General features: G+C 48.5%; 1 protein-coding gene across 3 annotated transcripts in view; it reads right to left on the bottom strand.

The window, feature by feature from the left end:
- Nucleotides 1-18,173, bottom strand: part of Ccdc57 (coiled-coil domain containing 57) — a 91,192-nt gene that overhangs the window by 72,275 nt on the left and 744 nt on the right. For all 3 annotated transcript variants that reach the window (XM_052195879.1, XM_052195877.1, XM_052195878.1), the window contains exons 2-6: nucleotides 10,953-11,367; nucleotides 8,701-8,809; nucleotides 1,775-1,876; nucleotides 1,331-1,488; nucleotides 1,130-1,204 (exon numbers count right to left, since the gene is read on the bottom strand). In XM_052195879.1, the coding sequence (XP_052051839.1) occupies nucleotides 1,130-1,204; nucleotides 1,331-1,488; nucleotides 1,775-1,876; nucleotides 8,701-8,809; nucleotides 10,953-11,359 (851 nt within the window). In that variant the 5' untranslated portion in view covers nucleotides 11,360-11,367. The remainder of the gene's footprint in view (nucleotides 1-1,129; nucleotides 1,205-1,330; nucleotides 1,489-1,774; nucleotides 1,877-8,700; nucleotides 8,810-10,952; nucleotides 11,368-18,173) is intronic.

The raw sequence follows: 18,173 nt of genomic DNA, 5'->3' as shown, positions 1-18,173 counted from the left end.
AGGCTCTGGAGGGCCCCAAGGCTCACAGACACCAGAACAGGTTCACAAAGCACTCACAGCAGACAACTAAGCTTGACCAGCCATGGAAAACAGACGCTACTGCCTCCCAGATGGACAGATTTCTGAGTGCCCCCTTAGTGCATCCATTTGTCTGTACTGCACAAATCATGGCAGGAGAAAACACAAGAGAGAATTTGTTTCCCTTCTTCCTCCCAAGTGTGGTCTGGGAAGCCCAAGTGTGTGGCGTGCAGTAGCTACCGTCCCTGCTTCCATTGGAAGAGAAAGTAAATGACTCTTGCCCTGGGGGCTGAGCCTGCGGCAGAGCTTCGAGCTCCCTCCCCAGTCCCCTCGCGCTGACACTGTGGTTCCAGCACCTCCTGAACCTTGCTGTACCTGGGGGAGGGGCAATGCTTTCATTGCACTGCTGAAGTTCCGCCTTGAGCCAACATACCACCTACTTCCTGGGTGTCCTAGACACCTGGCAACGTGAAGTGCCTGCTGCTGTTGGCTGGGTCCCAACCCACACCGAGCACAGGGTATGTGAGCAGGAAAAAGAGAACCCAGACAGTCTACAACCGAGAGAGTAAGGGGTGACTGGGTGACCATGCCAGCATGGCAAAGCTTGGGGCTAGAGTCTAAAACTTACAAACTAGTTAGTAAAGCATCCACGTCTTAAATGTTAACGTTTAATTTTTAAATACTTATTTATCTAGTGTGGGGGCATGTGTGTGGGGTCAGTTCTCTCCTTTTACCACGTGGGTTCCAGGGATGGAACTCAGGTCACCCACTGTGGTGACAAGTGACTTTATCCACAGATCCATCTCATTTCCCCATAAAAGTTAAAATTTAACTAAGGTTATATTTTTAAAAGCCTGTTTTAGACAATGTTTTAAAAGCCAAAGTTTTAGACATTCTTAGTTTGCGTTTTATCAATGAACTGGATTGGAGTCTTGGCCCTTAAAACATTTTAAACTTTGAGACAATGGATGCCTAACCCTCTCTGAGGAAGTAGAACATGGGGCCAACCAAAGTAGCATCCCAGCTCAGGCTCCCCGTCACTGGGCTCTTATCTCCGGTAAACACGATCCAGACTCTTGTCCAGCGGCACCACCCAGGCGGAAATACGCACTTCCTCCTGAAAGTCTCCTCAGCTTTCTTCTTGGCCAGGTGTAGGGAGTGAAGCTTCCTCTCCAAGTCCTTTATCCTAAACAGAAACTGTATCAGTAAAGAGCAGTTACACAGAGACCAAAGAGTTGAGCTGGAAGCCAGGACGGCACCACCAGGATCTAGTCCTTATGGCCACGATGCCTTGAGAACAGAACCCACGCACTGAGCATCCTTCATGGCCTCCAGACCCTGGAGTTCCCGGGCATGGCCCTGTAGCTTCCTCTCCAGGTCGATGTGCTCTGTCTCTGCCTTCTGCAGACTCTCCGCAGCCTGCGCTCCAGCGTCTCTCAGAGCTTGCAGCTCTTTGTTTAGTAGTTTTATCTGAGAAAGAAAAGTTCCAGGAGAGTAGCTGGGTTACAGGACAGTGTGAAGCCTGCTGCAGTCCCAACACTCGGCAGAGGCAAGTAGATCTCTGAGTTCGAGGCCAGCCTGATCTACTGACTGCCTTCCAAGATAGACAGGACTACACCGAGAAACCCTGTCTCAAAAAACAAACTGACTAACTTACAAAGGAACAGCATGGTGTTCTGCAGCACGGGGTGATTAAAGCTGCAACAGTGAACGTGGCAACTGGAAACCCTTCCAAAGCCCCGGCCCAGCCAGTTACCTTGAGCTCATGGGTCAAGACTGCATGGCTCATGTCATCAGCCCGCAGCTGGAACTCATGCTCTCTTCTCTGCATTTCAGATTCAAACTCCAGCAGCAGCTCCTGGAACGAAAGAGCCAAGAGTGAGGGAGGGCAGCTGCCGCGAATGCCCCAGCTCAGGTGTGGGACCGACGCGCACCGCGAATTACAGCGTCTTTACAGTACACACAAGGTTTTCTGTTCTACAGAGAAAACTGTTTAACTATATTTCCTACCACCATTCTTCAGTATCTATGAATCTATACACACCTGTAATCCAAGCACTAGGAAGGTAGAGGCAGGTGGATCTCTGAGTTCGAGGCCAGCCTGGTCTACAGAGTGAGTGCCAAGACAGCCAGGCTACACAGAGGAATCCTGTCTCAAAAAACAAACAAAACCAAACAGCCAAACAAAGAAAGAACAACAAAACTTCTCAGGTAAAATGGGGTCACAAATGAAACCATTTTAAGAAGCCTCTCTGAGAGATGACTTATGGAGTTCCTGCAGTCGGGTTAGCCCCCGGTGCACAGTCCCTGCTATCAGGCTAGCACACGTCCTTTTCATGTCTGACACCATGAGGCATGTCATGGGGTCCTCAGCTGTAAGCATGTTTGGATCCTCCAGCTGCCAGTGAACCAAAACACCTAACTTCTTTCTTTTTTTGTTTTTGTGTTTTCGAGACAGGGTTTCTCTGTATAGCCCTGGCTGTCCTGGAACTCACTCTGTAGACCAGGCTGGCCTCGAACTCAGAAATTCGCCTGCCTCTGCCTCCCAGAGTGCTGGGATTACAGGTGTGCGTCACCACTGCCCGGCTCCTAATTTCTACCTTCATCTCATTTTTGATCAGCACAGAGCAAGAGCCCCTGGGAGGACTGAGGGCCCTGCCCTGCCCTGCCCTGCCCTGCCCTGCTCTGCCCCGCCCGCCAGCAGACTCTGGCCATGAAGGACGGGCTGAGGGAGGACGGACAGACAGACAGACGCAGCTCTGAGGAAGTTGCCCCCACCCCTACCCCACGAAGCCCAGGTAGACGGGTGCACTGTGTGAGCTCTGCAGAAACAGGTCTCACTTTCTGGCTCAGGAAACTGCAGAAAGCACAGCTAGAAGTTATGTTTCACTTTTTCAATCCCTTGAAAGGCAAGTGTGAAGTATATAGTCACATGAGTGACCCTTATTGGAATCAGAATATTAAAATCATTATCGTAATTATAAAATCATGGCAGAATGCTTGCCTGTTTTGTGTGGTGCCTTGGGTTCTATTCCAAGCATAGAGACAAATGAAGGAAAAAAGGAAGGAAGGAAAGGAGGGAGGGAGGGAAGGAGGGAGGGAAAGAAGTGTGGTGAGTTGGTGGAACATACCTGTCAACCAAGAACCTGAAAGGCAAAGATAGGGAAGCCCCCCTCAAGCTCTAAGGCAAAGGTAGGGAAGCCCCCCTCAAGCTCAAAGCAACCAACTAACCAAACAACAAACCCGCAGAATTCGAACCATTGGGTTTTCCAAGCAAACTCCACAGAGGAAGGAAGTTCTGCAGGCTGTGGCCACCAGAGAGCAGAGCTCCATACTACGTCAGGCCTGTGCTGCCACCTTCTGGTCTTGCTGGACAGTGACAGGCAGACACCGTCTGTCTCTGCTGTGCTCCTGTCATTAAGGTTCCGGGGACAGTGTCTCTGGATAAACCTGGAACCTCACACAACAGTCTGTTACTGTCTCCTTGCACATGTTCTTTGTCTCAACAAGTCATCCTCTGTGCTCAAACCGACTGGAAGCACTTGTGACACCTGTCTCTTCCATCAGACCCATCAGGGTCAGGGTTAGATGTCCCCATGGGCTTCCCTTCTGGGCATGCTGTCATCTGCAGGGGCCAACTCCCCAAGCACGCCCCCACTCGTCAGCCTGCTGGCTATGCCCGCACATCTGGCCCAGCAGGTTCTCAGTTGCATACATCCCTGCCCCACACAAACACTCAACAGTTTCCCACAGTGCCAAGGCCTGTGAGGCCCTGAAGGCTGAGCTCCACTTTGGAAGCCCTCCTCTGACCTTGAACTCCAGTTTCTAGGTATCCTTGCGCACAGAGGCAGGTTCTTGTCCTCCTCCCCCTGAACGTTCTTCTGCACCCCGCCAACATCTATGCCGTTCCTGCCCACTCTCTGTACTTGAGTCCGACCACACCCCACTCCTGACCCTCCTGTCTCATCACATCCCAGGGTGTTCTTCGCTCTGTAAGGGCAAGAATGGAAGGTATGACAGGGATCCGTGTGCAACCCCGAGCCTGAAGGGCTACTAGCATGAGCTAGACATTCAGAAACATTTCTGAGACGAGCGGATAAATGTCCTCCGATGTCTTGTGAGCCTGTGACTAACAAGAAAAAGGATTTTCTCTGGTTCATAATACGTGATAAAGTTAAACTGAGCAGTCAGTTGCCAGTCATCAGCTTGTTTCAATTTATAAGATAAAAATCATTATTTCATTGAATCAGTTCTATTTACAAGGGTGACCAGCATGTGAGATTCTGATCCAACAACAGAAAGACGGGGCCTTTAGGAATTTTGTGTTGACACAACTCTCTCCTCACAACTACCCAGAAGGCCAAGATTGTTCCAAGCCACTTCAGGCTGCCACAGGCAGACTGCCCTGGGCTGCAGAAGGCTGCCTCAGGCTGGTTATTCCAGTCCACATGGGGGAAGACCTTTCCCTAGCCTCCTGTAGTCCTAAACATTACCTGGGTGACGGTGTGAAGTCAGGGACATGGCCTTTTCTGCCCCCTCCACTTGATTTTTTGAGGTTGGGTCTTGCTGTAGACCTGGCTGTTCTGGAACTCAGGGGTCCTCCAGAGTCTGCCTCCTGAGGGCTGGGATTACAGCTGTGAGCCACTCTTGCTAGTAGTTTTGAATAACTAGGTCTATAGGCTGGGGGTACAGCTCAGCTGCTTAGTACATGCAAGGCACTGGATCTCACCCCCAACACTAGGGAAAGGACAATTCCTCTCCGTTTATGTCTGTTTATTCTTGTTTTACTTGGTTTTTGTTTGTTTAGTTAGTTGTTTTTTTCCAGGTAGCATCTCACTGTGTAGCCCTGGCTGATCTGGAACTCCCTCTGTAGACCAGGCTGGCCTCAAAATCAGAGATCTGCTGCCTCTGCCTCCCAAGTGCTCCCTCAATGGTTTGACTTTTGTTATTTTTATCTTTTTTTTCTCTCCTAGAGGTGAGGATCAAACCAAGCACATAGCAAATGCTCTACCACTGAACTAAATCCCAGTTCCTTCTACCTCCACCTTGGTTGTGTGTGTGTGTGTGTGTGTGTGTGTGTGTGTGTGTGTGTGAGAGAGAGAGAGAGAGAGAGAGAGAGAGAGAGAGAGAGAGAGAGAGTGAGTTTGGGTCTCATGTTGCCCTGGCTGGGCAACTCACAGAGATTCTGTGGAACTCACAGAGATCCCCCCCTGCCTCTATTGGATTAAAACACCACTAAGAGCCGGGCGGTGGTGGCACACGCCTGTAATCCCAGCACTCTGGGAGGCAGAGGCAGGCAGATTTCTGAGTTCGAGGCCAGCCTGGTCTACAAAGTGAGTTCCAGGACAGCCAGCACTACACAGAGAAACCTGTCTCGATAAAAAAAAAAAAAAAAAAAAAAAAAAAAAAAAAAAAAAAAAAAAAAAAAACAGAACACACACACAAAAAAAAAATCACCACTAAGCCAGGCTCCCTATTTCCTTTTTGTCAGCAAACTCTGGGTCATCCACCCGAACCCTTGACTATAAGCCACCAATTTCCCACAAGACTCCAGCTGGCTCATCATCTGACCCACTAAGCTGTAGTTTGACATTTACTGCAATATACCATCAAGGAAAAATGGTATCTACAAGAGTGCAGTGAGTTAAAAGGCTATAGCCCTCATTCCTGCTACCAGGACGTCTCTAAAGCCTGCACCCGTGGCCTCAGGGGGGCTCCTTTAAGCAGTTCACAGAGGAAGATAAGGCTTGGCTGTACCAGGATTTTCAGGCACCACCTGAGGGTGCATAGCTGCAACATACAGGCTATCCCCAGAACATTCCTGAAGGACAGCGATTCTTCCCAGTAAGCAGAACTTTGGGCAGTGAACTCATTTGTTTGGAAGGAAAAACTTGGGCAAATATGCAACTCTGTCTGACTTACGTGCTGCAAGCAAAGGGTTGGCTGGATGGTAGACCAGATGGCCTGTTCTGTAGGCTATAAACAACCTCAATTTCTTTATTCCTTCAGTCATCCCTATATTTGCCCAGTGGATTCATGAGCAGCGTGGCCATGGTGGCAGGCCTCAGCAATGTGGACTTCCCACTTAGCAAGGCGTATCTGGTTGTGGCTGCTGCTGAGTATCCACTCTACCAGCAGCAAGACCCAGTACCCAGCTCCTCCATAGCATCATTCCCAGATGACTAGGCAGAGTGCTGGTGGCAGACTGATTAACACTGGTCCACTGCCATCACGGTGGGGCTGCTACTTACTCTGAGTATGGGCTGACTTTCCCTTCATGCAATGCTCCACCAATCCTATGGCTGGTGGGCCACAGAACGCCCACCCACACCCACAGGAATGGTATTCCACAGAGCACTTCTGCTGACCAGGACTCACTTCACAGTCAAAGACGTGCTCAGTGGGCTCGTGGTTGTAAGTCTCATGGGCCTTACCATGGAGTCACCATCAGGAGCAGCTGGCTTGACTGAAATGGCCTTTGAAGATTCATTGACAGTACCAGCTAGGTGGCATTATCTCACTGAGCTGAAATGAGGTCTAGAAGGCTGGATAAACTCTGAGTTGGAATTCAATAAATGGTCATTTCTGCCATGGCAACGATTCATTGGTCCAGGAATTGAGAGGTAGCAATAAAAACAGCACTACTCCCCATCACCTCTAGTAAAGGTGCTGTGATTTTCCAGGGTGCTATGCCCTGCTGCGTGCACTACAAGTCTTGATTCCATAGTGGGAAACCCTTCTACAGGCACTACAATGGTTCCACCGGACCTCTCAGGCACTGTTACCACTTTGGGGCCCTCCAGCCCCTAGGTCAATAGGTGAGGAAAGGCACTATGGTATTGACTGAGGTGAACAGCCCAGACTCCCAGGGTGGACTGGATGATTAGGCCACAATGAAGGTCAAGAAGATCCCTGAGACATCTAGTATTACCATGTTCTGTGATTGTGGCCACTGGGGCCAGACATGCTGGAATATAAGTATTTATTTATTTTCTTTTTTAAAATAAAGGAACACAGCATTTTATCTTCTCTGTGTAGCCCTGGCTGTCCCAGAACTCACTCTGTAGACCAGGCTGGCCTCAAACTCAGAAATCCACCTACAGCATTTTATCTTAAAAATTCAAATATATTTATAATGAAAATTCACGTCAATTTATTAAGCATCCACACAGACTGTCAGGCTCTGTATAAAATACCAAGTTTGCTCATGCTCTTTTAGAGCAAAAGTTACTGTTGTTCTCCACTTGTTTTCACATGAGAATGACATTTCAGTTCCACTGTCAGAATGACTTTGTCAAAATTGCTCAAGACACAAGTTTCCAATCACAGAAGCAGCCCATCCCACAGCTAAGGCAGAAGTGCGTTCATTGTGACATTACTTCTTCTTTGCCTTCCAAACCCACCACTTTGAGCTCCTCGTCCTTGGCCTCACCTGCCACTGCTTCTAGCAAGACCTTTCTCGCCTGGAGGATTCAGCAGAAATCTCTGCAGAGGCAGCAACTTTTAGAGGTCAATAAAGCTTTAGGTGTCTATATGACAATTTTAAAGTAAGCTGTCTTCAAGATTTCTAACAATTTAACTGGAAAAAAATCTCTGAGTTGTTCAAATGGTTCAGCTACTTTTCCAATTTGTCCTTTGGTTCCTAAATAAACAAAAGTATTGAAATAAGGCACCTTGAGCCCCAGAGGTGGCTCAGTGGTTCAGCGCACTGGCTGCTCTGCAGAGGACCTGCATCCACACAGTGCTTCTCAACCATATGCAATGACTGCTGAAGGCCTCATGCCCTCTCCCGGCCTCTGTGGGCATATACATACATTCCAAAACACTGATGCACATAAAATTTAAAAAAGAAAAAAAAGGCATCTTATTGTCTTCTATGGTACACTTATAAACTCATCTTCACAGGAATGTAGAACTCTTCAAACATGAACACATTACCTTGTCAAGATTGCTCAAGACACAAGTTTCCAATCACAGAAGAAGCTCACATGTGACTCTGGCTACAGAGATGACTGACTATCACCCAGCCTAATGAACTAAAATGGTAGACAGTGAGAACTGACTTCCACAGGGTGTCCTGTGACCTTCACAAGCATGCTACAGCTACAGAATGTGTATGTTGACACACACACACACACACACACACACAAGCAAATTAACGTAACATATCTTAAATAAAAATACACGGTGTGTATCTCCTGGAGGCCTGTGATCTTGGCCTTTGTTATAGCCTCTAGAGCTATTCCCTGGCCAAATCTCCTCTTCCATTGCCTCTGAAAAGTGGCTGTTGCTATTACCATCAAGGATAAAGCCATCTCTTCTGCCACTTCAATTAAAGACTCCACAACCCCTGCCTCGAAAGGACAGGCTCTCTCCCTTCAGAGCCACACACACTTTTTTTTTGTTTTGTTTTTCTGACAAGTTTTCATCATGTAGCCCACAGGGTCTCAACATTTGTTATGACAGATGTCACATGACCATGTCCAACTGTTTTGGTTTTTTTTTTTCCTATTTTGTTAAGAATATGGACACCTCTCACAGCATCCGACGAAGCTCTACAGCATAAATCAGCCCAAGGATCCTACTTCTGCTCGGATAGAATACTCAACAAACCTCTCACCATCTGATTTCAAACTAGTCGGCAAAGAGTACCCTTAAGAACCAACCCCAGTGATGCTCTACCTGTCTCTGCAGAGCAAGTTCACCATCGAGTTCCTTCAGTTTTCGCTCCAGTTTCCACTTCAGGTTCTCATACTGCTCCCGCTGGTGGTCCAGCTCGCTGCTCTTGTCACTGTGGCAAGCAGACAGGGTATTCAGAGAGCCATGCTGAGTGCTCACTGCCTGAACGCACTGCAGGGAGCACCTGACCCATGGAGCTGGTGCATGGCTTACAGGCGTGCATGCACGCCTCAGGCCTCTAAGAAGCAGGACTTCTGCTTGCCCTGAACCTGCCTGCCACCCCAAAACAAAGAGGCCAACAGCACAGGAGAAAACACAACACAGAACACAAATTGGTTGACAAACAAGAATCAAGAAAAGGGCCGGGCGTGGTGGCGCATGCCTGTTATGCCAGCACTTAGGCGGCAGACAGGCTGATCACTGTGCTCAAGGCCAACCTAGTCTACACAGCGAATTCCAGGCCAGTCAGGACTATATAGTGGTACGGAGGGGTTAAGCACTGAAAGATGCCAATATTTAAAAAAAAAAAAAAACAAGGGAAACACAGGGAATCTCAGCAAAGAAGAGATACAAAAACAAATCAAACGGAAACTTGATAACTAAAGCACAAATAGTACCCAGGTCACTACCCACTTTAACCAGGATCCCAGCACTGGGGAGGCAGAGGCAGAGAGGCAGAGGTACAGAGAGGCAGAGAGGCAGAGGTGCAGAGAGGCAGAGGCGCAGAGAGGCAGAGGCAGAGAGGCAGAGGCACAGAGAGGCAGAGGCAGGCAGATCTCTGTGAGTTCAAGGCCAGCCTGGTCTACATAGTGAGACTCTATCTCAAAACAACAATAAAAAAAGATTTTAAAAGTACAATAACCAAAACAAAAGTTCATATTCAGCCAGGCGGTGGTGGCGCACACCTGTAATTCCAGTACTCTGGGAGGCAGAAGCAGGCAGATATCTGAGTTCGAGGCCAGCCTGGTCTACAGAGTGAGTTCCAGGACAGCCAGGGATATATAGAGAAACCCTCTCTCAAAAAAACCAAATCCAAAAAAGAAGTCTCACATTCTGGGTATGATGTCTCTGATGAATATGGTAAAAGAGGGAATTGGTGAACTTGATAAAAACATTAGCTATCACATGACTGAATGGGAGAAAATGAACTAAAAAAAGATAAAGAAATGGAGCCAGGCAGTAGTGGCGCATACCTTTAGCTCCAGCAGATTTTTAAGTTCAAGGCCAGCCTGATCTACAGAGTGAATTCCAGGACAGCCAGAGCTACACTGAGAGACCCTGACTCAAGCAAACAAATAAATGGAGGCCTGGGGTTTGTGGGGGTAGTTAACAACTGGTGACTGACAAAGCATCTGAGCATGACTGAAAGCTCTCAGGTTTGGAGAAAAAGGAAAAAGACTCACAAAATAACACAAGGCAGCCTCAGCTTCCTAGTGAGAGCTGACATCTGTCTAAGGATCCTCCAGACAGCAGCTGGGCAGCATTTCCTGACTGTGCTCAAGGCCAACCTAGTCTACACAGCGAATTCCAGGCCAGTCAGGACTATATAATGGGACGGAGGGGTTAATCACTGAAAGATGCCAATATTTTAAAAAACCAAGGGAAACACAGGGAATCTCAGCAAAGAAGGCAGGCGCTGCAGAACATTTTCTAAAGACCTCTGACACAACTTCTCTGCATGTTAGGTGAAACTTGAGGAACGTGTTGCTAACACTTAGCAGACCAGTAGCTTCTATCAAGCTCCAAAGGTAAGAATGCCAGCAGATAGCATCTGTCATGCTGGGATAGTGGCGTATGCCTTCAGTCCCAGCATTTCAGCAAGCAGAGATAGGCGGATCACTGAATTTGTGGTCAGCCTGGTGTACAAGGTAAGATCCAGGGCGGCCAGTGAGGTCTTGTGTAAAAAACAAAACAACAAAAGCAAAAAATCTTGGGTTGAGACCTAAGGAAAAACTCATAGTTCCACTGAGCATCCACTACCACTGAGCACCCAGTACCACTGAGCATCCAATACCACTGAGTACCCAGTACCACTGAGCACCCAGCACCAGAGCATCTAGCACCACTGAGTACCCAGCACCACTGAGCACCCAGCACCAGAGCATCCAGCACCACTGAGCACCCAGTACCACTGAGCACCCAGTACCACTGAGCACCCAGCACCACTGAGCACCCAGCACCACTGAGCATCCGCCGGCACATGCACATAACTCGCTGGACACCAACACAGTGATCTGTTTGTAAGGGTAATGCACCTGTGGACACGCTCCAGCTCCAAGCGGTGCTCCTGCAGCGTAAGCTGATGCTGACGCTGCAGCTCTTCCAAGCGCCTGGCCTCTCTGGTGAGCTCCTGTCTCAGCTTGGCCACCTCTATCTTGAGCTCGCTGGCCTCTGCTTGTTGGGCCTCCTCCCGCCTGCGGGCCTGGGTGAACTCAACGTTGTAGCGTTCCAGCTCCTGGTCGCGCTCTTCCAGCACCTGAAGGTTGTAAACGAAGTCCTCCTGTAGGCGCTGCAGCCTCCCTTGCACCTCCTCCAGGCGGTTCTGAGTAGCCTGTAGCGCTGCCTCCTGCAGCTGTGCACGGTGGGCCTGGAGGGCTCGCCATTCCTCCTCCTTCCGAGCCAAAAGCTCGCTCAGTTCCTGCTCTGAGCACGGTGGCAGCATAGTGACAACTACGGCAAAGAAGGAAATGAGCAGCACACCATCAGGGCCTCTGAGTCCTAAGTGAGTATGTATGTAAGTAGTGTGTGTGTGTGTGTGTGTGTAGTATGTATGTATATAGTTATGTTTGTATGTAGTATGTATGTGGTATGTATGTAGTATGTGTGCGTGTAGTGTATGTATATGTAGTATGCATGTATGTGGTATGCATGTAGTATGTATGTATGTATTTTTGTTTGTTTTTTGAGGTAGGGTTTCTCTGTCTAGCTTGGTTGTCCTGGAGCTCACTCTGTAAACCAGGCTGGCTTTGAACTCACAGAGATCTGCCTGCCTCTGCCTCCCACATGCTGGGACTAAAGGCGTGAGCCATCACTGCTTGGTTAGACAAATAAATTAAAAAAAAAACAAGATACAATATACGAGTCCAGTGGTTTTGAGATGAAGTCTTACTAAGTTGCCCAGGCTGGCCTTGAACTCTCGGTCCTCTATCTTAGCCTCCTGAATAGCTAAAGTAATAGATATGTTCCACTATGCCTGGCTAAAGTCTTAATTTTTAAAAAATTAGGTCCCACATTATAAAACTACTTTGCCAACTAGCTAATAAGTCTTTAAAAGCAACTCATTGGAGGTGGGAGGAATGGGTCGGCAGGGCAGGAACCGCAGCGGCTACAGCACACTGGAAGAGACTGTTTTACTGAGGCACACTATAGACTGTCACTGGTCCTAGTGAGGCCTTGCTGCCAGTACTCAATGTAAAAGGGTTCTCTCTGTACACACAGCGTTAAGCTTGAGGCTCCTGGCTTTATTTACATAGTCCACCCAAGGCTACTCACAGGGACATACAGAAGGCCAGCCATGCTGGGCACCGTCGCCCAGGCACGTGAGCCAAGGGTGAGCCAGGGGAGGCACCAGAGCTCCTCTCTGACAGCCTTCCAACAGTCCTACCAGGGCACACAGGGGCTTCTGCAGTAAGTATCACTGTCACCCCAAAGAAGGTGGCAGTATGACTCTCTCTAAGTGGGTCTTCTTTAGAAAGAAAACCATTGTCCAGGATCACGTCAACTCACTAGTCTTATGTATATTTACAGAGAAGGTGAAAATACTCATGGCCAGCACCCTGAGATAGCCCAGAGTTAAGGTAGTGCAGGTTGACTCATCTCTACTCAAAGCAACAATGAGTAGGCCGTCACAGACATAAAACTCAGAAACAGGGGTTGCTTTTGTGTTGTGCTGTATGTGTGTGGGGGGAAGGGCATGGTGTGTGTGAGTGTGCATGTGCTATGTGTTGAACTGTAGTGTGTATGCATGAGTGTGTGGTGCTGTGAAGGTTTGTGAGTGTATTACAGCATGGTATATATATGGTATAACGTGGGCTAGTTCACGTGTTATGACGTGTTGTGTTATATGTTTACATCAACTCCACAGTTCCTAAGCCAGTAGCTGCTCTTTATATAAGTAGTACTACTTACAGAAAATTTAACTCATGACCTCATTGATAAGAACTAGTCATAGGGCCGGGCAGTGGTGGTGCACGCCTGTAATCCCAGCACTCTGGGAGGCAGAGGCAGGCCAGGCGTATTTCTGAGTTCAAGGCCAGCCTGGTCTACAGAGTGAGTTCCAGGGCAGCCAGGGCTACACAGAGAAACCCTGTCTCGAAAAAAAAAAACAAAAAACCAAATCTCCCCCCCCCCCCCAAAAAAAGAACTAGTCATAGTCAAGCTGGAGAGACGGCTCCATGGTCAAGAGCACTCACTGCCCTTGTAGAAACCTGATTCCTTTGCCAGCACCCACATGGCAGCTCACAAGCATTGGGAAGTCTAGTTTCAGAGGCTCTGATGTCTTCCTCTGGAGTCTAAGTTTTCTTCATAGACATGGTACACATAAAACTTCCACAAGAACACACACAGACATAATAATACATGAATAAAATTAAAAATGACAGTCCAAATCATTATACATCACTAGGACTGAAAAATCCAAGAGTGCATTTCACAGGAGAGAAGGGGTCTCCATCAGACAGTGGGCGCAGCTCTGTGGCAGGTCGTCCTCTAAGTGCTGGATCCCCCAGGGCAGGGATTGGCAGGGAGTCTGTGATAGACTGGGCACTATCTGCTAGGGGCTTCAGGCCACACAGCAACTATACAACCCCAGCCCTGCCCTGCTGTTCTCACACAGAGAGGCTTCTATCAGCACAGAGGGGACAAGCATGACAGACCTTCTCAAAGCTGGTCAGGGTCCCCAACCCTCCAGGGGTCCCAGCGCGGGCTGTATAGAGACACAAACAAAGCATTGCCTGTGCAAAGCCCCTGACTCTAGAGAAGGGCACGGCGGCACGCCTGGCATCTGAGTGCTGCCAATAGCCAAAGTTGGAGCAAGGGACCCCACAGCTGCATCCAGAAGAGACTGGCCCACCGGTGACTGTCACTGTAGCCTCAGAGCCCCTCAAGTGTGCTGAGATGGAGTTTTGCGGAGCCGATTACGATCTGAGTTGGCTCTGGTCATCCTGCTGCTTACCTAACATAAGTGTAGCTCCATGACCCACCGCGGTTGCCTGGCTTCTCAGGACTGCCACACAGCCCCCCCTTCACTGGAGCTCAGGAGACGCCCGCTGCCTGCCCGCCTGGCATCCGCTCTACAGCTCTGCTCTGTTCCTGCATCCCACACAATGGTCTGGTCATCTCACCAGCCCGACAGGCCTAAATCTTCAGTGCCTCATCCCGATGCCTGCACCTTGGCTGCCTCACACTCCTGCCACCAGACTCACCCCACTCCCACCCCTGTCACAATAGTCTACACCCTCAAACTGTGAGCCACGAGATCCTCCTTCCTTAAACCACTCTCTTAGAGCAATGAGAAAGGTAAATAACATGCCCCATCCATGCCTGCCGGAAAGAATCCTTTACGATGCCTAACTGCAGTGGCCTAGAGCACCAGAGCTGCCTGCCACTCCACTCCCACTCGCAGTCTCTGCAGTGCACCAGCCGCATGGCTTCGGGTTGGTGGTGCTCTGACATGGAAATCCGATTGTGGTACCATCATGCTTAACATCTGCTGTGGCTTCTGGAAATTTCAAGTAAGTTCCATTCCTTGGATCTGCACCCAGAGGCCCTTGGAGTCCGCTGCAGCGCTCTCTGACTTCCAGCTGCTCCCAGGCCTAAGGGCTGAGACTTTTGTTCCCAGGCACAGCACTTGTTGCTCTCTGCCTAAACGGCCTCCTGGGTGGGCAATTTCTTACTGCTAGGTTTTTGAAACTCAGCAGGTCACCGTCAATATGAAACTTCTGACCACCAAGCCAGGCACAGGGTCCCTATCCCTGTCATTTCTTCTTTGTTCTCCTGACCATGCAGACAGTGTGGTACCCTGTGCTGTCCACTGAAACTGGGGTCTCCCTGCATAGACTGTAACTTGGGGAACAGAGGATGAATGAATGACATAAAGCACCAGCCAGCCAGGGAGAGGAGCAAGCTTCTGCCGGCCTTGGAGCTCATCAGCTCAGGCATCCAGGGCAAGGGATCAGTGCCCCCCCCCCCCCCATGTTCCTTTCCTTCTACCGCACTACAGCACAACTGTCCTGCTCCTGCACAAATCTCACCAAAGGATGACTCCAAAAGTTCCAGGTGAGGCACCACAGGGCTAGAGTATGCATCTGGTCTGTCTGCCAGCTAACAACTGTCCCTAGCAAAGCACCTAGTTTTCAACACACAGTCTTGAGGGAGCTACACGAGAAGCCTCTGGAGGAAGTTCGGCCCCACTGTCAGCAAGACTTCACCTACAGTGTACGTGGTGTCCAGGAGAGTCTCTGCCAACAGAGCGTCATTGGGCAGGGGAACACATCAATTTCTCTCTCTCTCTCTCTCTCTCTCTCTCTCTCTCATTTTTAAAACAGTAAACTTTCCAGGTGAGATGGCACTTAACTGGAATTGTAGCTTTTGGAAGGCTGAGGCAGGAGGATCACATGCTTGACCTTTGAAGCCTTTGCTGAGTGCTGAGGCCGTTTCAGAAATGAACAAAAGGAACACTAGGGTCTTTCTTTCTCTCTTTCTTTCTGAAAATCTAATGGGGTGTTGTCAGTATCCCTGTGAAGTCTAGAGAGCCTTAGGAACCTCTGGATTTGGGAAGATAGAACAACTCTTCCTGAAAGGTGTGATTTCCCATGGGGCTTAGGGGCGTCCAGATAGCAGAGGCCGCATCTGTGAGACATGTCCATTATTGCACACAACAAAGTGAGCCCCAGTCCAGACACCCACCGTCCTGGGCTGTGGCCGGAGTTAAGATGTCACAAACAGTTTGGTAGCATGTGCAACAGCTCATGAACACAGCTCTAGGGTCCACAGAGCCCAACCCACGTGTGCAGCAAGAGTGTGTGTGGCAGGAGGCCTGCAGAAGCCACTCCTGAGCACAGGACCTGGCCAACAAGAGAGAAACACGCAGCAAAAGGGTGGTGTGAGAGGGCAGTCAGCCCCTCCAGGTGGGAAAAGATGCTGGGACTTCACAAGATTACAACAGAGCCAGAGCATACCAGAGCTGGGAGCAGGGGCTTCTTAACCGCTGACACCACCCTTAAGCGGAAGCTATTCAAGACCACGTCCTGAAGTCACCTAAGAAACGTCTATCTGAGAGGGAAAGAGCCTTCCCACAGGCCCAGGCGATGTAAGTCTGATTCTCTGCCAGCTTCAAATGAGGCCTTGTGACTCCAGTAAAAACGAAATTCAGGAATCAGAATAGAGATGGTGGCTCTTCAGACTGAAATTACTGGAATTATCTGGGTGCTTAAGAAGCCACAAGAGACACAGGACCAGAGGACTCAATGGGCCAATTAATGAGAATGTGGTGTGACTGGGAAATGTGCAGCTTTCTGTAGAAATTGGAATTTCTTGAAGGTAAAGTATTATCAGGGTAAGAGAGAAAAATAACACAGACCAGGCCCTACAAACCAAGCATCACAGAGAAAAACAAAATGTTCCCAGAAGCTGATATATGGGTGTGGTGCTCTGAATACTAATGGCCCCCATATAGCAGCTAGAACAGTGCAGGTTGGCTCCTAAGACCCTTCTGCTATTTTCCCATGATCCATCTGTGTAATTTCTGGTCAGTGATTCCAGGTTTTAAATAACTTGTAAGTTCTATAATGCTTTCAGTTTCTTTTCTTTATCATCCACTAAGAATTTAAAGAAAAATCACACTCTCTTTCAGCTGTTAATGCTGTTAGCTTTATAAGCTCTTCCCTGTTTTCAGTTTCATTTGGGTCATTTGGCTCATGGATTTTATTTTCTGTTTGTTGATAAGAAATGTAAGAGTAGAATGTTAATAAATTTCAGTTTAGTTCTGTAATGTCAAGAATTTAAGAATTAAAAAAAATGGACTGGTTAAAAAAAAAAAAAAAAAGAATGGCTCCCATAGGCTTATATATTTGACTGCTTAGTTACCAGGCAGGGGAACTATTCGAAAGAATTACAAGGATTAAGAGGTGTGGCCTCATAGGAGGGTGTGTCACTAGGGTGGACTTTCTTTGAGGTTTCAGAAGCCCTCGCCAGGCTGTCTCACTCTCTGTCTCTGGATCAGAATGTAGCTGTCAGCTACTCAGCACCATGCTTGCTGCCATGATGGTAGTGGACTAAGCCCCTACCGCTGGAAGCAAGCCCCCAGTTAAATGCTTTCTTTTATAAGAGTTGATTTGGTCATGGTGTCTCTTCACAGCAATAGAACAATGACTAAGACAATGGGTGTATATTGGACTATTCCAATGAAATTCCTGCCTGGTCCTCATGAAGCAGCTTCATAAAGGGTTCCAGGGCGGGCACTGACCTTTGAGGTCCTCCCTGTGGGGACATCAATGATCTCCATCTCTTCACGACTGTGCCACCCCCAGTCCCTTGGAGTTGCTGTTATCCTCAGGGAGGACCGACCTGTACCCAGGCAGGAGCCCTGGAGAATACATCCTGTGCCTGTTCCCTGAAGCTCTCCCAGGGCCACAGCTGCCAGAGCAGTGATGGAAGCCTACTCTGATCCAGATTCTAAATAAAGACTGCTGGAAACTGGATCCCAGGTTAGTCTGAAAGGTCTGAATGGTTTGATTCAGCTAACTGGTGATTCCTTTTCTCCACCCAACAGAGCAAGAATAAAACATAAAATCTAAAGAGAAAAATCGCCAGGCGTGGTGGCACACGCCTTTAATCCCAGCACTTGGGAGGCAGAGGCAGGCAGATTTCTGAGTTCCAGGCCAGCCTGGTCTATGGAGTGAATTCCAGGACAGCCAGGACACAGAGAAACCCTGTCTCGAAAAACCAAGAAAGAGAGAGAGAGAGAGAGAGAGAGAGAGAGAGAGAAAGAGAGAGATATCAGGATGCTTTCGCTGATGTATGCTAAAATTAATCACTGAAAATATGGTTAGATGCTTTTATACGGTCAAGCACCTCCCCAAATGGTATTTATTATTTACAATAAGAAAATAATAACTTTGTTATTTATTTAGTTTTTAAGACAGGGTCTCTACATAGCCTGGCTGTCCTGTAATTATGCAGACCAGGCTGGCCTCGAAATCACAGAAATCCGCCTGCCTCTGCCTCCCAAGTACTCGGATTTTAAGGCATGTCACCATGCCGGGCAGAATACAGTAACTTTATGTTAGCCGCTTGGCAGGCACCAAACTACTCAAAACTTGACAACGAAAGTATTCCCCAGTAATGGGGGACGTCTGCCTTCAGAGAGGCACGAGCGCGCCATTTTCTGGTTAAAAATGTGTAACTTAATCGTGTTGAATATCGGGCCAACCCAGGATGCAATGCAGTCTACAAGATAACGGACTAATGAAGCCAAT

This window comes from Apodemus sylvaticus, chromosome 10 (genome assembly GCF_947179515.1).
Source record: "Apodemus sylvaticus chromosome 10, mApoSyl1.1, whole genome shotgun sequence".
Taxonomy (NCBI): Eukaryota; Metazoa; Chordata; class Mammalia; order Rodentia; family Muridae; genus Apodemus; species Apodemus sylvaticus.
This window is presented reverse-complemented; position numbering and strand designations above follow the sequence as displayed.